At 37.4% G+C, this 26045-nt stretch overlaps 1 protein-coding gene across 1 annotated transcript in view; it reads right to left on the reverse strand.

Moving 5' to 3' along the window:
• Nucleotides 1–26045, reverse strand: part of LOC150089302 (uncharacterized) — a 600028-nt gene that overhangs the window by 344315 nt on the left and 229668 nt on the right. The window contains exon 7 of the mRNA XM_090389942.1: nucleotides 23159–23455. Within this exon, the coding sequence (XP_090246068.1) occupies nucleotides 23159–23455 (297 nt within the window). The remainder of the gene's footprint in view (nucleotides 1–23158; nucleotides 23456–26045) is intronic.

The raw sequence follows: 26045 nt of genomic DNA on the forward strand, positions 1-26045 counted from the left end.
AGATGTCGCCTGATCTCCTTACACTCCTTGCATCGCACTCATACAAAGACATCCCCCATGGCAGTATCATGTCCTATACCTGACTGCTCCGCAAACATCAAGCAAATAGTGCATCTTAAAAGGCTGTGATTCAGAGGACAACTGCCCACTCAGTTCTCCCCTGGGCCACAGCATTCCCATTAGCTTGAGCCTTTTGCTTTGCTGTCTGGTTTGAGTCATGATTTAGATTTACTTTCAATAAAATTTCAATTTCTGTACAAAATTAAATCCTAAACTTGTATCCAAACACAGTTATAACGCTATATTTATGTTTCAGTAACGAGTGTTATCTACGAAATATTTATGTTTCAGTAACGAATGTCATCTACGGAATATTTATGTTTCAGTAACGAGTGTTATCTACGAAATCTACGAGTGTTATCTACGAAATATTTACGTTTCAGTAACGAGTGTTATCTATGAAATATTTATATTTCAGTAACGAGTGTTATCTATGAAATATTTATATTTCAGTAACGAGTGTTATCTAAAAATCCCTTTATATAACTTCCGTATCAAGTTATGTATTAATTATTTATTTTTAATAATTATTTATGTTACGTAACCTAAGGGGTTATATGTAATAGTTAAAAGTACAATTTAATTGCCACTGAAGTTCGACAAGATTAATAGATTTTACTGATTAATTTTCCCGTAACAATGGCGGATATTTACGAATGGTAAACACGTGTATTTGATGCCCTTTCCGATACTAAGTAATACCTAAAAAATCTCTATCTAAGTTACTTTAAACTTAAGTACCATAATAGGAATATAAAGCTACTCTAGAAAATAAGTTAATATGTCAATTTAAACTAATAAAGCAGAAAATAAATCAGAAAAAACTTCTCTGTTCCAAGAGCAGCAGTAAGGCACATCCGCACCGGCAACCTCGTCCTCAGACTCATCCCAAATATTATTGTTGGTTGGTGTAGTATTTTGTATCCTATCCTTAGCCTGTACCCTAATTCGGTTTATTGTGGCAATGGAATAACCCCTGTGTAAGAACCTAATAGTAATATTTGTATTTCTGAGTCCAAAGCAGATTCCGTCGTTGTATATTTATAAGTTGATTAAAGATAATCGATCTTTTATAGGTGAACGGGTGATATCTATTATAATGTAGAAGCATACCGGTGTTTGCAGGTTTTTGATAGATGCTAAATTGTATTTTATTCGAGTCCCTGGTAGGCGTGAAAGTTTAATGACTTTGTATCCGTATCCTCCCTTTCCAATGTAAATTTGTGTCTAGAGTGAATATTATTAAATGAAGGTAAAATGACTTGGAAAGTACTACTATCAGTAATAACTAGAACATTGCCTAAATACCTCCCATAGTATGTGATAGGGGGTCGAAAAGGTGTCAAAAGTACATGCTCAATCGTTGAGAGATAGGTCTCTGACATTAAGCCGCTCAGGCTCAAACCCATTGGTAATCCAAAAATTTGTTTGTACACCTTGTCTCGAAAAGTGATGTAGTTGGCCTCAACTAACAGTTTAATTAAGTGAAAAACTTCTTTAATTCGTATAATTAATCGGTGTTGAATTTTTATTTAACATATCCCAAATAATATCTAATGTGTATTCAACATTTACATTCGTATATAATGAGGTAACATCTAGTGAAAATAAACTGTCATTTCGCCGAGTCTACAGTCTTTAAGATTATTAAATAATGTATCCTAGTTCTTAATCCCAAATTGTATTACCTGTCTAAAGGGTTTTATAATGTTATATACATGTGTAGCTAAGCATGAAAATGCCAAGTTCCTGTAGGAAACAATAGGTCGAATAGGAAATCCAGTCTTGTGTAATTGTACCTGAACGAAAAGTGCAGGAATATTGTATGTTCTGTCCTTCAATTCCTTTAACTGGACCATAGTAATGCAGTCGGTTTTTTGATACGTGGTTAACGTTTTATTGTATTGATTGACCAAATTGGTAAACAGTGCCGGGTCTACTTCAAGATAAGTGGAGGTATCTGAAATAACTGAATCTAACTTATTAATATAATCATGTCTATCTAGTATTACCACTGTATCTCCTTTATCTGCCGTCGGTATAATAATGTCCTTATTTCCCCGAAGTTCTCATAAAGCTGAACTGTCATGTATATTCAATTTAGGAAGTCGCATTTCTTTTATGTTATTCACTACTTGGTTAACTTGTTGAATAAATACATCTATTTGTGGACCATTACGAAGTCCAAATTCAATGTCAATTACACATGGTTTTTTAGGTAGTTTTCGAGATGGTAAATTATAATTTTGTCCTTTGGATAAAAGTGAAATCTGGTCCTGCGATAGCATACATGAGAAAAGATTTGTAACCTGTTGATATGTCGGTTCGTTGAATACTGGGTGAGGGGGTGTTCGTGAACTAGCTGACATATTCTGTGGTAGGACGTTGTGTGTCTGGGGGGGGGGGTTGTCACCCAAATCGTATGAACTTGGTCGCAAACCCGCGACAATATGTTAGAATTCGTATGAACGTGTCTTCACCTATCCGACAATGTTTGCAACTTATTAATGTAACTTATTAATGCAACTTATAAATTTCCCATATCACATACTATGGGAGGTATTTAGACGATGTTCTAGTTATTACTTATAGTAGTACTATCCAAGACATTTTACATTCATTTAATAATATTCATTCTAGATTCAAATTTACATTGGAAAGGGAGGATACGGATATAAAGTCATTAAACTTTATAAATTTCACGCTTACCCGAGAATCGAATAAAATACAATTTAGCATCTATCGACAACCTACAAACACCGGTATGCTTCTACATTATAACAGCTCTCACCCGTTCACCTATAAAAGATCGATTATCTTTAATCAATTTCTAAATGCCTATAAACATTCAATGACGGAATCTGCTTTGGACTCAGAAATACAAATATTAACTAGCAGGTTCTTAAACAGGGGTTATTCCATTTTGCCACAATAAACCAAAATACTATACCAACCAACAATAGTAATATCAAAAAAACTTTATTTCTGTCCCATATGTTGAACAGTGGCACAAACAGCTTAACAGATTCCTTAAAGATACCGAATTTAAAATTATAGCTAGGCCAATATGGAAGCTACACACTATACTGAACAATCGCTTGGTTCTTTCCACATTCGCAACACAAATTAATGATCTTGTATACAACATTTCTTGCAGTGATTGCGACTCATCTTACCAAGGTTCGTGTAAATCAACACGAAGCCTCGGTTCGTGCTTCTCGTTCAGCAGCATCAGAATTAGCCTTTCATGCCATTTCATGCCGGTAAGTTGTCGTTTTTTTCCATCTTAATTTCTGGAGGGTATCATATGGAAGTGTTCTACGTACTATATTGAGGTAAACTCCTCTTATTATTTTACAAATATTATTATCAACGTAGAACGTATTGAGTATTACAGCTTTAATTCATACTATCTAATTCCTTTTTTAAACTCTTATTGACTATTTCATTCATTTCCTGTTGTCTCCAGTAGTAAACAATCGATACACACATTTATGGGAGATTTTTTGAATGGCTTGGTGCAAAATTACATTAAATCTACACTAAGGTACTCGGCCGAAAGTTACCATATTTCTTTTCTAAAATATTGCCTTCAAAACAAAATCATTCCCAAGTTTGCCAGGGTTAATTTAAATCAAAAAATTTCAGGCATAAAACAACTAACACTGGCGACATCGCGTAATATTGTTACACTTGCCTTAAAATCTCGATATTCAAATAAACAAAAATACCTTTCCCAGGTTAGAAAGCTTCGCAATAAATAAAAAAATTATCTACATCCGAACGATTGGTCTGTATTGAAGACCTCCATATATTTGCGACGGGAAGCTCAGGCCTCAGAAATAAAAAACAGACACGTTAATAAATTGCAAACATTATCGGATAGGTCAAGACACGTTCATGCGAATTCTAACACATTGTCTCGGGCTTGCGACCAAGTTAATACGAGTTGGGTGACAACCCCCCCCACAGACACACAACGTACTACCACAGAATATGTCAGCTAGTTCACGAAAACCTCCTCGCCCAGTATTCAACGAACTGACATGTCAACAGGTTACAAATCTTTCCTCAATGTACGCTATGGCAGGACCAGATTTCACTTTTATCCAAAGGACAAAATTATAATTTACCACCTCGAAAACTACCTAAAAAACAATGCGTAATTGACATTGAATTTGGACTTCGTAATGGTCCACAAAAAGATGTATTTATTCAACAAGTTAACCAAGTGGTGAATAACATAAAACAAACGCGACTTCCTAAATTGAATACACATGAGAGTTCAGCTTTACGAGAACTTCGGGGAAATAAGGACATTATTATACAGAGGGCAGATAAAGGAGATACAGTGATAATACTAGATAAACATGATTATATTAATAAGTTAGATTCATTTGTTTCAAATACCTCCACTTATCTTGCAGTAGACCTGGCACTGCTTACCAATTTGCTCAATCAATACAATAAAACCGGGCTAGCCCGGTGGGTAAAGTGCCTGCCTGGCAACCCAAAGGTCGCGGGTTCGAATCCCGCCTCGTGCTTGGATCAAAGTACTGCAAAAACCTTGGGAGGTGCATTATGGCCACAGAAGCCGATGCGCCAACAACTACCAAAAAAAAAAAAAAAAAAAAAAATACAATAAAATGTTAACCACGTATCGAAAAAATGACTACATTACAATGGTCCAGTTAAAGGAATTGAAGGCCAGAACATACAATATTCCTGCACTTTTCGGTCAGGCACAAGGCTGGATTTCCTATTCGACCTATTGTAACGAGATGAGGACGAGGCTACTAGAGACGGTCGGGTTCAAAGCCGCTAAGTGGATTTTTCTTATTTATTGATTTGAAATTATTTTTTTTCTAAAACTTTTGATTTAAATTTAGTAGTATAACATTATTTTGTGATTTTCTGATTAATTTGGTGTATTTATTCTTTACTCGGCCTTCTAATTGCATAAAAGTATCGGTAAGCGTTTCCAAGTGTTTCAACTCCGCTACCGTTCGTTGACTTAGATTACAAACATAATATAATTAATTATATTTAACATAACTAATAACATAACATAATTAATTATAATTAATTAATAAATTAATAGAATCATGACTCAGACCAGAGCAGCAAAGCAAAAGGCTCAAGATAATGGAAGTGCTGTGGCTCAGAGCAGAACTGAGGGGGGCAGTTGTCCTCTGACTCACAGCCTTATAAAATGCACTGTTTGCTTGATGTTTGCAGAGCAATCGGGTACGGGACATGATACTGCCAAGGGGGATGTCTTTGTGTATGCGCGATGCAAGGAGTTTATCGATATCAGGCAACAACTCGGCGTTCTTGTGGGCCTATATGAGAGCCTGAAGGACAGGGTGGATGCCCTCGAAGAAACTAAATTGAGGGGCCCATCAAGCTCTCAGCTGCCCACATCAACGCCAGAGCTTGCACTTGGGCATCGCGTGACACAGAGACAACCCCCAAGGCAGAATGCTCTGGTCCCGAAGGAACTAGTAGTTGTTGGTGACTCTATTGTCAGGGAAACGGGGAACATGCTTTGTAAAAAAGATAGATGGAACAGGACCAGGGTATGTCTGCCAGGGGGCAAAGGTTGATGACGGTGTAGAGCGAATATCATCTTTTAAAGGCACAAAAGGTAATATAGTTGTACACGTTGGCACTAATAATATTAAGAGTAGGAGACCTGCAGAATTACTTAACAAGTACAGGTCACTGTTGAACAAAAGCCGACAATTAGGGTTGAATTTGAAATTGTCTGCAATTCTGCCCAGACACGATAGGAGGGAGTATATGATGAGAGCCTTGTCGATCAATTCGGCCCAGGAAAGATTGTGCAAGGCTCAAGGGGTAGAATTTTTTTCAGCCTGGACTGTACTTGTTAACAGGAGAGATTGCTTCTATAGGGATGGGATACACTTAAATAGAAAGGGTGCAAGAATATTTGCTGATGCTATCGAGGCAGTGTTAGGTGGGTCGGAAAACTGCTAGCTTGGGGGGAGACAAAAACCAATAGATTGACAGTAGCCACTGGCAGAGGTGAAAGAGATTCTTGCACTGCTTCTATTAGAATGAGCAGAAGCCTGAAAAACAAGATGCATGGTATTTCAGAGACTGCTGGGAGCCATTGCGGTACAAGTAAACACATGGGTTGTGTTAGGGTAGCTAAGAATAGAAACAGGTGCAGGTATATTTGCGTGTACACCAATGCTAGGAGTTTAGTAAATAAATTTGATGAATTTGAGGTATTGCTCAAAACATCAAAGGCAGATATTGTTGGGATATCAGAGACGTGGTGTCACACAGATATAAGGGATGCAGAACTGCAATTTGGGGAGTACAACTTCTACAGAAAGGATAGACAGGATAGGAAGGGGGGAGGGGTTATGCTATTAGGTAAGAAACACATAAAAACCAAGGAAGTGAAGCCAGTCGACATCGCTGGACAGTGCAGGGTTGAGTCAGTTTGGTGTGACATAAGCATTGGGAGATCAAAATTGAGAGCAGGAGTGTGCTATAGGCCTAATGACTCTGATGAGTTTAATAAGGAACTGTACAGGGAAATAGAGTGGGCCAGTAAATCAGAGAGTCTTATAATGGGAGATTTTAATTTCCCAGATATTGACTGGAATTTGGGGGCTGGTTACTCACACACTAGCAGGGCTTTTGTGGATTTATTGGATGATTGTTTTCTACATCAGCATGTTCGGAAGGCAACTAGAGGGAGTATTACTCTTGATTTGATTATCAGCAGTGATTCTTCATGCATTAAGAATCTGCAGATAAATGAACCACTAGGTGGCAGTGATCACAGTGTGCTGAAGTGGGATTTACTCAAAGAGGTAACTACCATTAGGGGTAAAGGGAAGGGTTATTGCTTCCGTAAAGGCGACTACGATGGACTGAGACAGTATTTAAATTCTATACAGTGGGACCAACTGATGATGTTACCAACAGCAAATTCAAAATGGGAAGCATTCAAAGAACTTATCTTGGAAGCTACTAGGCTTTACATACCAACTAAGAAATATTGTTCAAGGTTTAGGCCAAAATGGATGTCAGATGAACTTATGAGGCATAGGGCAGAGAAGGAAAATGCATGGGATACTTACAAATTAACACATGACCAGAAGCCTATGATAGATACAAGTTGATATGCAACCAAGTTACAAAGGAGGTTAGGCAGGCGAAGGCAGATTACGAGAAATCCTTGGCAAGGGATGCAAAGAAAAACAGCAAAGAGTTCTTTACTTATGTAAACTCTAGAAGGAAGGGGATGAATCAGATTGGTCCACTTGATATTGATGGGTCAACTGTTGATGATCCTGCTCAGGTAGCTAACAAACTAAATGAATATTTTGCATCGACATTCACACATGAGGAGTTATTCAGCAAGGGGAATGCCAGAGGTGTATTCAACTCTAGCAGTAAGCTACAGAATCTTGAAATAATTGGGAGTAAAGTGGAGGAGAAACTGTTGAAGATAAACACAAGAAAGGCAACCGGGGTGGATGGGATCTATCCAGTTATATTAAAGGAGGCAGCAAAGGAAGTAAGCAAACCCTTAGCCATAATTATGAGAGCTTCCTTGGACTCAGGGGAGGTACTCATAGACTGGAAATGTGAAAATGTGACCCCAATTCACAAAGGAGGATCAAAGGCTGACACAAGTAATTATAGACCTGTGAGCTTAACTTTTGTTCCAGGAAAATTAATGGAGGCACTGGTTAAAGAAGCACTGCAGGATCATTTAGACAAAACTTCAGTTATAGCTCAGACACAGCCTGGTTTTGTTAAGGGGAAGTCTTGCCTGACCAACTTGATTGGATACTATGATGCAGTCACAAAAGAACTGGATGCAGGGAATAACTTTGATATTATATACTTGGATCTTAGAAAGGCTTTTGATACTGTTGCACATGGAAGGCTGCTACACAAATTGGAGCAGTGTGACATTGGAGGCAAATTGCTGCTATGGATAAAGGGGTGGTTGAGGGGGAGAAGACAGAGAGTGGTAATCAATGGACACTGCTCATCGTGGACTAATGTTATTAGTGGAGTCCCTCAGGGCTCAGTGTTGGGTCCATTATTGTTTTCTGCATTTATAAATGATATTGATGATGGTATATCAAGCTTAATGTCCAAGTTTGCAGATGATACAAAGGTTGGCAGGGTTGTCAAGGACACTACTGACACTATGCTGCTGCAACAGGATTTGGAAAGGTTGAGCAGATGGGCTGAGAGGTGGCAAATGAAGTTTAACATTGACAAATGTAAAGTACTACATATGGGAAACAGCAACCCCAGAGCAACGTATCAACTCTGTAGTACTACACTGACAGTGGTAGAGAATGAAAGGGACTTGGGGGTGGTTGTGCAGGCAGATATGACGTTCTCTGAGCAGTGCAGACGGGCTGCAAGAGTAGCTCAAGGAGTATTGTCAATGATATACAGGAATTTTTCCAGCAGAGATAAGGAGGTGATTATTCCATTGTTTAAGGCAATGGTTAGGCCACACCTAGAGTACTGTATACAGGTCTGGAGGCCTCATTTCAAGAAGGATGTAGAGCTGCTGGAACGAGTACAGAGAAGGGCAACAAGATTAGTGAATGGAACAAAGGGGTGCTCTTACGAAGAAAGGTTTAAGATTTGCAAATTACAGTGTCTGGAGACTAGGCACCAGGGAGGTGATCTGATAGAGGTGTATAAAGCCTTGAATGGTTTAAGCATGCTCAATGCTGATGGGATTCTTCCTCTAGCTCAGAAAAATCACCTGAGAGGGCATAAATTCAAATTGAGGAAAGACAGATGTAGGATAGACGTGTGGAAATTTACCTTTAGCCAGCGGGTGGTTGGTTGGTGGAACAGACTTCCATCCCTTGTGGTGGAGGTTGATAGCCTAAATAAGTTTAAGGCTCAGCTGGACAGGTATTTTGAACGAACAGAGGGGTGAAGTGGAAGTGGGTTTTTTTTTTTTTTTTTTTGGCTGATGCTGCATAAGCTTGCTTTCTTGCATCAAATGCCTCTACTAATGCTAATGCTAATGTTTCCTACAGGAACTCGGCATTTTCATCCTTAGCCACACATGTATATAACATTATAAAACCCTTTAGACACGTAATACAATTTGGGATTAAGAACTAGGATACATTATTTAATAATCTTAAAGACTGTAGACTCAGCGACAATGATAATTTATTCTCACTGGATGTTACCTCGTTATATACGAATGTAAACGTTGAATACACATTAGATATTATTTTGGATATGTTAAATAAAAACTCGGCACCGATTAATTAAACAAAGCTACCTATTAAAGAAGTTTTTCACTTAATTAAACTGTTAGTTGAGGCCAACTACATTACCTTTTGAGACAAGGTGTACAAACAAATTTTTGGATTACCAATGGGTTCGAGCCTGAGCGGCTTAATGTCAGAGATCTATCTCTCAATGATTGAGCATGTACATTTGACACCTTTTCGACCCCGTATCACATATTATGGGAGGTATTTAGACGATGTTCTAGTTATTACTGATAGTAGTACTACCAAGACATTTTACATTCATTTAATAATATTCATTCTAGACTCAAATTTACATTGGAAAGGGGGGATACGGATACAAAGTCATTAAACTTTCTAAATTTCACGCTTACCAGGGACTCGAATAAAATACAATTTAGCATCTATTGAAAACCTACAAACACCAGTATGCGTCTACATTATAATAGCTATCACCCGTTCACCTACAAAAGATCGATTATCTTTAATCAATTTATAAATGCCTATAAACATTCAATGACGGAATCTGCTTTGGACTCAGAAATACAAATATTAACTAGCAGGTTCTTAAACAGGGGTTATTCCATTGCCACAATAAACCGAATTAGGGTACAGGCTAAGGATAGAATACATACAAAATACTACAACAACCAACAATAGTAATATCAAAAAATACTTTATTTCTGTCCCATATGTTGAACAGTGGCACTAACAGCTTAATAGATTCTTTAAAGGTACCGAATTTAAAATTGTAGCCAGGCCAATACGGAAGTTACACACTATACTGAACAATTGCTGAGTTTTTTCTGCGTTCGCAACGCAAATTAATGATCTGGTATACAACATTTCTTGCAGTGATTGCGACTCGTCTTACCAAGGTTTGACGTGATTTTCTTTTAATATTCGTGTAAATCAACATGAAGCCTCAGTTTGTGCTTCTCTTTCAGCAGCGTCAGAATTAGCTTTTCATGCCATTAACAAAAAACATACCTTTTTATTTAATGAGGCCAAAATACTTAATGTTCAACGTAATTATACGCGACTATTAATTGCAGAAACCATAGAAATTAAATTACACGAGGATTCTGTTAATGTTCGGCGGCCATATTTGATCTCCAGAGGGTGGACCATTACGCACATACGCGAAGACAAATAACCACTATTTAAGTTTGAGGTTTAACCTGATTTGGTAATTTTCATTCCTATGATCATGACATACGGTCAAAAAGCGTTGTTAGCTCAGGAAGGAAAATCATTTTGAATATTTTCGTTAGATTCTTCTAATTGTGTTAATTTGATTTTTAATTGTTTAAATTGATTTGAATTGTGTTAAATTGGTTCTTTAATTATTTAATTATTTACATTTTACTCTAATGTACCGGTAAGTTGTCGTTTTTTCCGTCTTTATTTCTGGAGGGTATCAAATGGAAGTGTTCTAAGTACTATATTGAGGTAAACTCTTCTTATTATTTTACAAATATTATTATCAAAGTAGAACGTATTGAGTATTACAGCTCTGATTCATACTATCTAATACATAAGCCAATATATGCTCATCCCACTATACACTCCCACTTCTATGCCAAGCCTGAACACTGTTTTGGGTGCGTAGAATTCCCAGTTGAATGAAATCGTATACAGACTACAATTTTGGTGGAGTATGAATTGCCGTACCATTACACATATACCATCTAATTCTTCCATATATATAAAGGTCTTCAAGCCACTCTATCTCATCACTAGTTTCCCTCAGTAAATCTGGCTTCAGAACAATAATTTGCTTGTGGTATCTCACCAGAAGGAATAAACCAAGGCACACAGAATTTAGTTTGTCGAAGCAAGAAACTAAATTCTTTGTCGGTGCTGTAGTGAGATGCCAGTCCACTTGTTTGAATTTTTTTCCAAAAACTGTCCCAGGTGCAAAACACACACTTATTTGACACGTTAGGGAACTCACCTTTGGAGGCATTCATTGAAGCTAATTCCATGTCAGTTAACATGGCCTGTGATCTCAATTTAATTTCATTTTCTTAGGCAAAGTCAATCACATCTTGAAACAAACATTTATAATTTTCTTCACTCTTATTCACCATCAACACATAAACAAAGGGAAGAATTTGATAGTTTCATTATAGATGGGTACATGTATTGTATATAATTGATAAAAAAATTGTTTTTAAATATACCCTCCATAATCCAATTTTGAGCACATATAGGCATTGAATATTTACTTTTGTTGTAAATAGAAGAATTCTTTCCTCTCCCACTGCAGAATCTTTAATTTTTATTTAATTTTTAATCCAATTTTGAGCACATATAGGCATTGAATATTTACTTTTGTTGAAAATAGAAGAATTCTTTCCTCTCCCACTGCAGAATCTTTAACAAGAAACAATTCACCATTTAATGTATGGCATAATAAAGTATCTGAGATATCAAATTCCTCAAGTGACTGTGGTTCTGATGGTCGTTCTGCATCGCTTACATATTTTATTCTCTTGCGAAGAGCATTTTTTTGATGGCATACAAGATGATATGCTGGTTTGAATAATCTGATGTCACAGTAGATCTTTCGTTTGCTTCGCATATTCTTTTATTTGGCCAACATCATTTGCCACAGCGGCAGCACTGGCTTGTCGAGTGTGATTACGACATGCGAAATTTTGAAGATAACACCCTCCATCCAAATATTTTGTTGTTGCTCTACCTCTGCAACTACCTGATTTCTTCTTTCACAACATCAGTAGTATACATAATTAGAATGTTTATCGTGCACCAATAGATAATCAGATAAATAAATTTTAACTGAGACAGAATAATTTCACATACTTCATCCATTTTTGCTGATGGGTGAACCAGCCCTAAAATTATTTCTCAATTATGCACCCTTATAAATGTAGGTCAAAAATCCTGATTATGCCTGGTTCTGACTTTGGATTTTCCACTAAGTTGCTGTCCGAAAGACTAAATCCTCATCCATGCTCAATTTGCCCAATAGTTCTTATCACAGATTAAAACATTAGCATTAGCAAGGGCACATGATGCAAAAAAGCAAGCTTCAGCCAAAAAAAAAAAAAAAAAAAACCCCTTATTTCATCCATCCCCTCACTCCAAATGTTTCTCACCTTGAATCTGCCTTGAATCTATTTAAGCTATCAACTTCTACGACAGATGGAAGTTGTTCCAGCAATCAACCACCCGCTGGCCAAAGGCAAACTTCCGCACATTTATCCTACAACAGTCTTTCCTCAATTTAAATTTATGCCCTCTCAGGTGATTATTCTGAGCAAGAGGAAGAATCCAATCAGCACTGAGCCTGCTCTAACCATTCAAGTCTTTATACACCTCAATCAGATCACCTCGCAGGTGCCATCACTAAACACTGTAATCTGCAAAACTTAAGCCTTTCTTCATAAAAGCAACACTGTTCCATTCATTAATCTTGTTGCCCTTCTCTGTACTCGTTCCAACAGCTCTACATCCTTCTTAAAATGAGGCCTCCAGCCCTGTATACATACTCAAGATGTGGCCTGACCATTGCCTTATACAAGGGGATAATCACCTCCATATCCCTGCTAGAAAAATACCTGTACATCACTGACAAGACATCATGAGCTACTCTTACAGACCATCTGCACTGCTCAGAAAACTTCATATCCGCCTGCACAATTACCCCCAGGTCCTTTTCATTCTCTACCACTGTCAGTGTGGTACAACAGAGTTGATACGTTACTCTGGGATTACTGTTTTCCATATGTAGTACTTTACATTTATCAATGTTAAACTTCATTTGACACCTCTCAGCCCATCTGCTTAACTTTTCTAGATCCTGTTCCAGCAGTGTACTGTCATTAGTCTCATTAACAACCCTGCCAACCTTCGTATCGTCTGCAAACTTGGACATTAAGCATGATATACCATCATCAATATCATTTATGAAAAAAGAAAACAATAATGGACCCAACACTGAACCCTGAGGGACACCACTAATAACATTAGTCCACGAAGAGCAGTATCCATTGATTACCACTCTCTGTCTTCTCCCACTCAACCACCCCTTTATCCATAGCAGCAATTTGCCTCCAATGCCACACTGCTCCAACTTGTGCAGCAGTCTTCCATGTGCAACAGTATCAAAGGCCTTTCTAAGATCAAATATATGATATCAAAGTTATTCTTTGCATCCAGTTCCTTTGTGACTACATCATATTATCCAATCAAATTGGTCAAGCAAGACTTTCCCTTAAAACCATGCTGGGTCCGACTATAACTAGTCTTGTCTAGATGATCCGGAAATATTTCTTTAATCAGTGCCTCCATTAATTTCCCTGGAACAGAAGTTAAACTAACAGGTCCGTAATTACCTGTGTCTCCCTTTGACCCTCCTTGTGGATTGGAGTCACATTTGCACATCTTCAGTCCATAGGTACCTCCGCTGAGTCCAGGGAAGCTCTCATAATTATGTCTAAGGGTTTGCTTACTTCCTGTGCCGCCTCCTTTAATATAACTGGATATATTCGATCCACCCCAGGTGCCTTTCTTATGTTTATCTTCAATAATTTCTCTTACACTTTACTCAGTTATTACGAGCTTATCTAGCTTATTGCCAGAGTTGAATACACGTGTGGCATTCCCCTCCCTGAATAACTCCTCATGTGTGAATGTAGATGCAAAATATTCATTTAGTTTGTTAGCTACCTGAGCAGGATCATCAACAGATAAACCATCGATCAAGTGGACCAATCTGATTCAACCCTTTCTTTCTAGAGTTTACATAAGTAAAGAACTGTTTGCTGTTTTTCTTTGCATCCTTTGCCAAAGATGTCTCATAATCTGCCTTCGCCTGCCTAACCTCCTTTGCAACTTGGTTACAGACCAGCTTATATCTATCATAGGCTTCTGTATCACATGTTAATTTATATGTATCCCATGCATTTTTCTTTTCTGTCACACGTCCAATAAGTTTATCTGACATCCATTTAGAACTAAATCTTGAACAATATTACTTTGTTGGTATGAAAAGCCTAGTAGCTTCCATAAGACCACTGTAGTCACCTTTACGAAAGCAAAAACCCTTCCCTTTACCCTTGATGGTCGTTACCTCTTTGAGTAAATCCCACTTCAGCACACTGTGATCACTGCCACCTAGTGGTTCCTTTATCTGCAGATTCTTGATGCATGAAGAATCATAACTGATAATCAGATCAAGAGTATTACTCTATCTAGTTGCCTCCTGATCATGCTGCTGTCGAAAACAATCATCCAATAAATCCACAAAAGCCTTGCTAGTGTGTGAGTGACCAACCCACAAATTCCAGTCAATCTCTGGGAAATTAAAACCCCCCATTATAAGACACTCTGATTTACTGGTCCACTATTTCTCAGCACAATTGCTCATTACACTCATCAGATTCATTTGGCCTATAACACACACACCTACTCTCATTTTTCCTTTCCCAGTGCCTATGTCACACCAAACAGACTTAACATTGCATTGACCACCACATCAACTGGATGCACTTCCTTAGATTTTGTGTGTTTCTTAACTAACAGCATAACCCCTCCTCCCTTTCTGTCCTGTCTATCCTTTCTGTACATATTGTACTCCCCAAATTCCAGTTCTGTACTGCTTATGTCTGTGTGACACCATGTCTCTGATATCCCGACAATATCTGCCCTTGATGTCTTGACTAGCACTTCAAGCTCATCGAATTTATTAATTATACTCCAGCATTGGTGTACATGCATGTATACATTGCATGCTGAACCATTGCATGAATGGGTTGAGCATGCTGAATTCTGATGGGATCCTCCAACTTGTTCAGATTATGAAGCTAAGGGGGCATAAATTCAAATTAAGAAAGGACTGATGTAGAATAGATGTGCAGAAATTTGCCTTTAGCCAGCGGGTGGTTAATTGCTGGAACAAACTTCCATCTGTCGTTGTGGAAGTTGATAGGTTGAATAAATTTATGTGGGAACTGGATAGGCATTTAGAGGGAATGGTGTGATTTTTTTTTTTTTTTTTGGCTGATGCTGCATAAGCTCATACACTTGCTTTCTTGCATCACATGCCGCTACTACTACTACTACTACATGCACCTGTTTCTACTCTTAGTTACCCTAACACAACCCATGTATTTACTTTTCCACTATGACTCCGAGCAGTTCTGGAAATCCCCATTGCCTTGCTTTCCAGGCTGATACTTAATTGCATTTCAATAGAAGTGGTGCAAGAATCACTTTTTCCTCTGCCAGCGGCAACTGTTAATCTATTAGTCCGTGTATCCCCCCCCCAAGCTAGCAGTTTTCCGACCCATCTAACTCTGCCTCGATAGCATCAGCAAATATTCTTGCACCCTTTCTATTTAAGTGTATCCCATCCCTGTAGAAGCAGTCTCTCCTGTTAACAAGCACAGACCAGGCTGAGAAAAATTCTACCCCTTGAGACTTGTATAATCTCTCCAGGGCCAAATTGATCGACAGGGCTCTCATCATATACTCCCTTGTTTCGTGTCTGTGCAGAATTGCAGACACTTTCAAATTCAACCCTAACTTACGGCTTGTTTTCAGCATTGACTTGTACTTGTTAAGTAATTCCGTCAGTCTCCTACTCTTAATATCATTAGTGCCAACGTGTACAACAATATCACCCTTTGTGTCCTTAAATGATGATATCTGCTCTACAACATCATCAACCTTTGTCCCTGGCAGACATACCCTGGTCCTGTTACATCTATCCTTTTTGCACAATATGTTCCCCGTTTCCCTGACAATAGAGTCACTTACAAGAACTAGTTCATTTGGGACCAGCACATTCTGCCTTGGGGTTTGCCACTGTGTTGCTTGGTGTTCAAGTGCAAGCTCTGGCATTGATGTGGGCAGCTGAGAACTTCATGGGCCTCTCAATTTAAATCCTTCGAGAGCATCCACCCTGTCCTTCAAGCTCTCATATAAGCTCATAACAATGCTGAGTCGCCGCCTGATTTCCACGCACTCCTTACATCGCACAAAGACATTCCCCTTGGCAATATCATGTCCCATTCCTGATTGCTCCACAAACATCAAACAAGCAGTGCATTTCAATAGACTGTGATTCAGAGGACAACTGCCCCCCCCTGAGTTCTTCCCTGGGCAACAGCACTTCCATTAGTATGAGCCTTTTGCTTTGCTGCTCTGGTCTGAGTCATGATTTCTATTCAAGTTCAATAAAATTCCAATTCAAAATATAACCCTTAACTTTATCCAATGCAGTTATAACACTATATATATGTATTTCAGTATCGAATGTTACCTCCGAGTTATGTTATATGACTTTCTTATCCCCTGTCAACTTATATTAATTTATGATGTTATGTTTGTAAAAACTAGGTCACTATATTTATTTAGTTAAAGTAAAATTCAATTAACAATGAAATTTAATAAGATTAATAAATTTTACTGATTAATTGATATTACTACACTTGCTATCTAGTTTTTCGTTAAACTTTACACCATCTAGTTTTCTGTTAGATCTTACGCTGTCTAGTTCGGTGCACACGTTGTATAGTATAACAATGGCGGCAAGTTACGAATGGTTAATCTACGTTATATATCTACATTACTATAGTAACGGCTATATATGTTGGGTAATTTTCCTGTAAAACAAGTTAATTCTTAAAAGGACGACACTGTTAATTTTTTAAACGAGAAGATTAGAGATTATGGATTAATTACTGAGAGGTCATGCACTTGTCAAAGCCATTCATGAAAGTATAGCTAATAAGAAACATCTGTATAATTTCAGTTTTAGTTGACAGTTTTATTCTTTTATTCAGTTTTATTTTGGCAGCTGCATAAATAAATTACACTAAATTTTCATATTTTGAAAGTATTCTTATTTCATGTTTTTTTTCTTTAGCATTTCAACCTATAATTATTGCTTTCCGGGCTCCTGCATTTTACAACACAGGTAGTGCAAGAATCACCTTCATCTCTGCCTGTGGCTCTGGTTAATCTATTAGTCTGCGTACCCTAAGCTCTCAGTTTTCCGACCCACCTATCACCGCCTCAATAGAATCAGCAAATATTCTCCCCCCTCTTCTATTTAAATGTATTGCATTCTGTAAAAACAGTCTTTCCTGTTAAAATGCACAGATCATGACGAGGTAAATTCTATACTCTCATAAATGCCCATCAGAACGCTGAGTTGGTGTCTAATTTCTTGACACTCTGCACCTAGTACACACAAAGACATCCTCCTTGGGTGGATCATGTACTGTTACTGCAAAAGGCCTGCAAAAATTTCAGAAGTTGCACTAGTGGGTAGTGGGTATGAGGAATTCTGTAAGGAAGAGGAGCCCAGAAGATTACTAAACTCTAACAGGGAGCTAAATGATTTCATAACAATGGAGAGCAAAGTGCAGGAGAAACTGTTGAAGTTAAACATAAAAAAGCCACTAGGGCAGATGGCATCTATCCAGTTATATTGAAGTAGGCAGCAAGGGAATTAAGCAAACCGTTATAAATAATTATAAGACCATCTTTAAGTTCAGGGGACTAGACATGTGCAAATGTATCCCCAATTCACAAAGGGGATTCAAAGGGTAACACAAATAATTATAGACCTGTTAGTTTAACTTATGTTCCGGAGAATATAATGGAGTCACTGGTTAAAGAAGTGATACAGGATCACCTAGATAAGATTGCAGTAATAGTTCAGACACAGCATGTGTTTGTAAAGGAGAAGACTTGTCTGACCAATTTCAATGGATACTACAATGTGATCATAAAGGAACTGGACACAAAAAATAATTTTGGTATCATGTACTTGGATTTCAGGAAAGCTTTTGATACTGTTGCACATGGAAGACTGCCCTATAAATTGGAGCAGTATGGCATTAAGGGTAAGTTGCTGCAATGGATAAATGGATGGTTGAGTGGGAGACGGCAGACAGTGGTAACAAATGGACACTGCTCTAAGTGGACTAATGTTATTAGAGGAGTCCCCTAGGGTTTGCTACTGGGCCCGTTGTTTTGTGTATTTATTAATGATATCGATGAAGGTATATCAGGCTTAATGTCCAAGTTCGCAGATGATACAAAGGTTGGCAGGGTTGTTAATGACAGTAAAGACAGTATGCTACTGCAACAGGATCTACAAAAGTTAGGTAGATGGGCTGAGAAGTGGCAACTGAAGTTTCAATTGACATATGCAAAGTTCTGCATATGGGAAGCAGTAACCCAAGAGAAATGTACCAACTGTGCGGTACTACACTCAGGGAGGTGGAGAATGAAAAAGACCTGCAGGTAATTGTGCAGTCAGATATGATGTTCTCTGAGATGGGATGCCAGAACAAGTCATGGAGTTTTGTCAATGATATATAGGAATTTTGCTAGCAGAGACAAGGAGGTGATTATACCTTTGTATAGGGCAATGGTCAGGTCACACCTTGAGTACTGGGTACAGGTCCGGAGGCCTCATTTTAGGAATGATGTAGAGTTGCTAGTACGAGTACAGAGAAGGGCAACAAGATTGGTGAGAGGAACAAAGGGGGTTCTCTTACCAGGACAGGCTTAAATTCTGTAAGTTGCAGCATCTGGAGACTAGGAAATTGCGAGGTGACCTGATTAAGGTGTACGAGGCCTTGAATAGTTTGAGCAGGCTCAATGCTGATGGAAAACTTCAACTTGCTAAGATTAAGAACCTGATTTGGCATAGATTCAGATTGAGGAAAGACAGCTGTAGAATAGATGTGCAGAAGTTTGCCTTTAGCTAGCAGGTAGCTGATTGCTGGAACAGGCTTCCATGTTGTGGAGGTTGATAGCTTGAATAAATTTAAGGCTGAACTAGACAAACATTTGAAGTGACCAGATGGGTGAAATGTGAAGGTTTTTTTTGTTTTTTTTTCTGGCTGATGCTAATGCTAATTTCTGTTTAAATATGATTTAATTAATTAACAATGAAAATTAATAAGTTTAATTTATTAAATGACTATACTATACTTGACAATACAATACAATACTATACTAAGCAAATGCAGTGATATGTATTATGCTATCTAGTTTTAAGTTATACCTTACCCTACCAAGTTTGAGATAAATGCTATCAAATTACCTATACCGTAATGATCACAATGTTAACTTAGTTATATTCTTAGCTAAATACAAAAGATATTTTGTATACAAGGCCTCCAGACCTTGAATACTGCGTACAGGTCTGGAGGGTTCATTTTAGGAAGGATGTAGATTTATTTGAGCGCGTACAGAGAAGGGCAACAAGATTGGTGAGGGGAATGAAGGGATCCTCTTACCAAGAGAGGCTTAAGTTCTGCAAATTGCAGTGGCTGGAGACTAGGTACCTGCGCCGTGATCTGATTGAGGTGTATAAGGCCTTGAATGGGTTGAGCACGCTGAATTCTGATGGGATCCTTCCACTTGTTCAGATTACGAACCTAAGGGGGCATAAATTCAAATTAAGAAAGGACAGAGGTAGAATAGATGTGCGGAAATTTGCCTTTAGCCAGCGGGTGGTTAATTGCTGGAACAAACTTCCATCTGTCGTTGTGGAAGTTGATAGGTTGAATAAATTTAAGGAGGAACTGGACAGGCATTTGGAGGGAATGGTGTAATTTTTTTTTTTTGGCTGATGCTGCATAAGCTCATTCTTGCATTGCATGCCACTACTACTACTACTACTACTATATATGCCCAAAAGCTGATTAAAACCTTCAAATACTTATTTATTACAAATAAAACCCTACTATTCTTCTGCACTACTGGTTGTGTGCTACGATGTTCGCACCAAAATGCCAATACAATAGTGGTATGAGCAGAGAGTCATAACATACAAAATCACTAGCTAAATTTTAAAAAAATATATGCTAATGAACACCACTAAGTCTATTTAATCTGTTTGTAAAGCACAAATTAATATGTTAATTAATCAAAAATACAATAAAATTTCTAAGTAAACATCCATTTGCAGGAGCACAAGAAGTCTACGTCCTATTTTTGGAAATGAGATGAAATTGAGAGAAAAGATCACATGACCAGCTAACAATCCGATGCGTTAGTGTGTGTAGAAAAGGGTGCCTGTATTTTCTCTGATAGCTTGTCAGAGATCCAAGTGAAAGCAATGGCATGGCGGCATAAATGCCACGAGACTAGTTTACCTTGTCTGTTCGAAGCGTTAGTGTGTGTAGAAAGCGTACCTGTATTCTCGCTGATTTCTTGTCACCAGGATCTGAGAAACGCAGGAGCATGGTGGCATAGATGCCATGCCACCAGCTTACCCCATCCAATCCACTGACGTGCGTAGAAAAGGGTACCCATATTTTCTCTGACTGCTTGTTGCCAAGATCCAAGATCCTTTTCTACATGCATTAGTGCATTGGATGGGGTAAGCTGGTCACATGACATCTATGCTGCCATGCTGCTGCTTTTTCATTCTAATTGTTTGTCACTGGGATCTGAGAAAAAGAAGCAGCATGGCAGCACAGATGTCACGTGACCAGCTTACCCCATCCAATGCATTAATGTGTGTAGAAAAGGGAACCCATATTTTCTCTGATTGCTTGTTGCCAAGATTCATGTGAAAGCAACAGCATGGCGGCATAGCTATCATGTGACCAGCTTACAATGTTTTTTATCTTGAGAATTAAGAAATAACAAACGGCTGGCAAAACGAGGAACCAGCATTCCTTCTATTTTGTGTGCTGTAACCTTTATTATGTTGATGTGTTTTAATCTTCAGAACATGTTACTACTCCATCCAATATGCCATTATAGAAGTTGATAGCTTAAATAGATTCAAGGGAGAGAGAACTTGACAAACATTTGGAGCGAGTGGATGGGTGAAATGAGAAGGGTTGTTTTTTTTTTTTTGGCTGATGCTATATAAGCTTGCTTCTTGCATCATGGGCCTTTACTAATGCTAATGCTAAGTGCATGTTAGATGCGTATTAAAGTGTACCGATCCCCACCCCAAGAAGTAGTGGACAGAGAGTGGAGAATATTAAGGCCTCTTGTGCACTTTGTACAATGTATATGATGGATATGTTCCAGAAAGGCCAACTTCTTGCCAAATACGAGTCCCAAGAATTTTGTGTCTGCTACTGGAATAGCATTTTCTCCAAGCCTTAATTCAGGTTCAGGGTGAAGATTCTGCTTAAAACAAAAATGTATGCAAATGGTCTTCTGCTGCGAGAACCTGAATCCGTTAGCAAGTGCCAAGTAATTTAGGCGATTAATGGCTTGTTGCAGTTGTCTTTCAATAACCCTCGTGTTGCACGACTGACAAAATATGCTAATCATGAACATAGAAGACGCTGTTTACTGCTGGAGGAAGCTGTTCTGTGATGGAATTTACTTTGATGGTGAAAAGCAAGACACTTATAAATGATCCTTGTGGTACTCCTTCCTCTTGGCAGAAGGGGCAAGAAAGCGAGGATCCTACACGAACTTGGAAAGACCGATTGGCCAAAATAATTTTTTTTTAATAAAAACGGAGATTCCCTCTCACACCGAGAGGGAATCTCCCTCTTCATACATGGCAAAGACACAAAAATGTTCTCGTTTTAGGAAAACATCCCGGATAGATGTTTCCAGTCTAATGAGATGGTCTAAAGTGGACCGGTTCCTTCGAAGCCACACTGGATGCTGGAGAGAAGGTTGTTTGATTCTAAATGATCTTCTCTGCACTGGATTCTGGAGAGAAGGTCGTTTGATTCTAAATACCATATTAAGTGAAAATTAACCATTCTCTCCAGGATTTTGCACAGACAGCTAGTCAGAGCAATAGGACAATAATTAGTAGGGATTTTAGGATCCTTTCCTGGCTTTGCAAAGGCAAGAACAATTGCCATCCGGAAACTACTCTTCAACACAGATTCTGTTATATAGAAGGAGCAGGTGCTCAATAGATGTTGGTGAAAGGTGCTTAAGCATTTCATAATGGATGCCATCTGGTCCAACAGCACTTGCCTTAGAAAGGTAGAGAGCTCTTTTTAGTTCCTGAAGAGTGAAAGACACGGTGTAGGGACAAAGGCCCTTTGGCATGAAATTTAGTGTCTGTTTTTCTCTTTTATGTTTCAGGACCAGGAACTCAGGGGAATAGGAAAATATCCCAGATATGTTTGCAAATGTTTTCTCCAAGAGCATTGGCTATTCCAGATGGCTCTGCAATAGTGTATCAATTATATTGTAGGATCGATGATGGGTGAGGTGTTTATTTTCCCTTCATTTTCTGGATTTTATCCCAGACCACCTTGTTGCTGGTTGACTGGGTAACAGATGATGTAAAATGAATCCATGATTCCTTTTGACTCTGACGGCAAATGTAGTGCTGTGGTTCATGCCTATTTAAAAGCTATTAGATTTACAGTGGTAGGATATCGGCGGAATATCCCCAAGCTTTGTTTTGAGCCTTGTTTGCATATCAAAGGGAGTAAGACACTTAAATTTTGAGCAGATTTTAAGCAAATGTTCAACATATGGAAAAATTACACCAATATCATATGGTAAATTTCTTTTTGTAGTGTCAGCATAATAATGCTATTGTGACACTCATTAACACTAAGTAACTCCATAAAAGTCCCCTACATGGTCTACAAATAGATAATATCCTATTATGTTTCCAATGAACAAGGAGGCACTGAATTAGCTCCCTTTTGAAATTAGAAGATTACAGGCAAAAGCTTAACTAATTTTATAATTTCTCCATTAATTCTAAAATATGCTTGTGATTTATATTCTGCACAGAAGGGTAAGAAATTTCATATAAACTGCATAGAACTTTAAATATACAGAAAGAAGAAAAAAGAACTTACTGTTTGTTCTTCATATAATGTATCAAATTTTCCAAGTAATTGATTTAATGAAAGACATGAATATGGCAACAGTTCAGTAACACAAAGTAATATTGCCACAATATCTGAATGCAACTGAATAATTCTTGCTTCACTTGGGACTGCATGTGAATAATGAGTAGTGAGATGACAAAGTGACTCGCAAAAAACTTTAGTGTAAATTTCTCTAGCTAACTCATAAGGAAGTTCCATAGTATCATGCTGCAATCCACAAAGGTATAAATACCACATCTGAATGCTGTATGAGATACGTTCTCCCTATGGTAAAATAAAAAATATGAACTCTTTTAAAATATGTTTATGGCTATTGTATTTGTAATAGATTCAAGTCTATTTATTTAATATGATAACATGGATGGAGTGGCCATTGGAACCAGGAAGGAACTAGTTTCCATGGCCACTAGGGGATGACAGCTATCTCAATGGTGATTTCATCTAGCTATTTCTAACTAGTTTGGTCGAATTGGTTATTAAAAATATAATAACCTGCAGAAATGAAAAGCACATTTTCTGTATGTAAATAATGTTGTGAAATATTAACAGTGCAAAAACTGAAATTAGTGGCATGCATAAACCATATTAATGTAATACGGTTTATGCATGCCACTATTCCATAACTAATTTTTTTCAGCTGCAAATACAATTTTTTTCAGCCACAAACTTTTATAATGCTAACTACATACCATTCAAGTATACCATCATTTGATAATGAAATATAAACACTATTCAGTTGCTACACTACAAAATATATAAAATTCAACTCCTACAATTAGTACCAGCAAAATTAAGCAAGTTTATATGGCACCAGCCAAGTTAAAAAAAAAAAATCCCTCTCTGTATGTTTTACTCCTTGTGTAGGTAGTAATCCAGCTGACATTTGAAATTCTCCAAGCTGTCAGTCTCAACTACCCACAGAATACAGAATTAACTTATGATGAGGTCTGTTCAAAAAAAGTATACAGACTGTGCATGTTGTTTGAGGTCAAGACGACTGAATGCACTGCTACAAAGCATAGTGTGTTCAGACATGTCTCATTTATCAGCTAATAATGAAAACGTTGTTACGTCTCATTGTATTTCAAAATGTTGAGTGTCCTGAACAATGCGTGTTAAATTTTGTTTTAAAATTGGAAAACTACAAGTGAAGCAGTTGACCTTCTTAAAATAGCATATGGGAACTCTGAAATGGATTATACATGTGTTTAACTGGCACTATTGTTTCAAAGGTAGGGAGTTTTTTTTTTAAAAGTAATCTGTAATCCAGACGTCTTTCAACTTCAACGAATGATGAAATAGTGTCATAAATGCAAAATCTGTCAATAAAATGAAATGACTGAAGATTAATGTTGTGAAATTGCTTAAAAAACTAACAAAACCTTTATCCCAATCATATCATGTCTCTCCATTTCAATGAAAATTTTGAAAATTAGGTGCATTTCTGCAAATTTCTTGGAACAGTTAACAGTGGAACAATGTCAACACTACCAGCAATTTATTTCTGATGTTTGAATGTGCAAATAATGATGAGACATTTGAAATGTATCATCTGGGGATGAAACATGGGTTTATGATTCCAAAACCAAATAGTAGTCATCCCAGATCCCAATGGAAGACTCTTCCATCCCCTTCCCCAAACCCAACCAGAAAAACCGATGGTCATGTTACTATAATTTCCTGACTGTAAGGATATTGTTCACCACAAATATGCTCAAAAGAGAAAAACAATAAAAAGTTCTACACCAAAGTTCTGGGAGCCTTTGTGATTCAGTTTGAAGAAAAAACATAGACAAGTATAACTAATATGGAACTTCTCCACAATAATGAGATCTGCTGCATTTGCTGTTATTCATGAGGGTTTTTTTTTTTTTTTTTTTTTGCCAAACATGGAGTTGCTCAAGTCCAGCAACCCCAATATTCATCAGATAAAGCTCATATGACATTTTTTTTTGTTCCCGAACTGATTTTGATTGCTTCAAGAAATACATAGTCATTCAATGTGTCATCCATTTCTTTATCTTTAATGATACTAAGTACTAGAAAATTGACCACATAAAATTTAAAATCTGAAAATATTACACTGCCAACTGATGAAATTTGAGCTACCTCAGAATTTATAAGAACACTGTTTTTCAATGGGAACTTGTGCATCGCATAGATACAAATAGCTAGACAATACAGGAAGTCATCATCCTTCATCACCTCATTGTTCATCACTTCATTAATTTATTGTCACTTGTCTATCATGTGCACACCATGATCCGTGATAACTAGCATCAGATCATACTGCTATGAAATCAATTTGATATATGTATTTATTGAAAATTTCTTATAAATTTCATTTGGAATATAATCTTTATGTTATCTTCAATTATTCAAATATTTTCGAGAATAACTTAAAAACTAGTAAAAATATCTCAGATTTTTAATACACTTATTATTATTAATGAAATTAATAAATTTTCTAATTAAGTTTACATATGTGTGTAAAGCAAGAATTTGGTGAAAGTGTGAGTTGAAGCTTTTAATGCTACAGCAGGAAGAGAAAAAAAAAAAAAAAAAAAAAAAACAGGTGGCTCAAGCTCACTCACCAGGCCTTTTTTTTCCATAGTGTTAAGAAGTGAAGTGACCTTGATCTGCCCATTGTTTTTCTTCCTACTATAGATATTCACAGATAGTCACAAAGAACTTTATAATGAGAAAGAAAAAGCAAATAAAACAACCAAAAATCATTTCTTTTTTTAAGAAAATTGAGAACGCAGTACCTAACTTCTTAGAAATAAACTGATCAACTCTTCCTTATTTAGAGTTTACATTACATGAAGTTTATACTAAGGTTGGTGACTCAAGA

This window comes from Mastigoproctus giganteus, chromosome 2, assembly GCF_048544385.1.
Source record: "Mastigoproctus giganteus isolate SK-2022 chromosome 2, ASM4854438v1, whole genome shotgun sequence".
Taxonomy (NCBI): Eukaryota; Metazoa; Arthropoda; class Arachnida; order Uropygi; family Thelyphonidae; genus Mastigoproctus; species Mastigoproctus giganteus.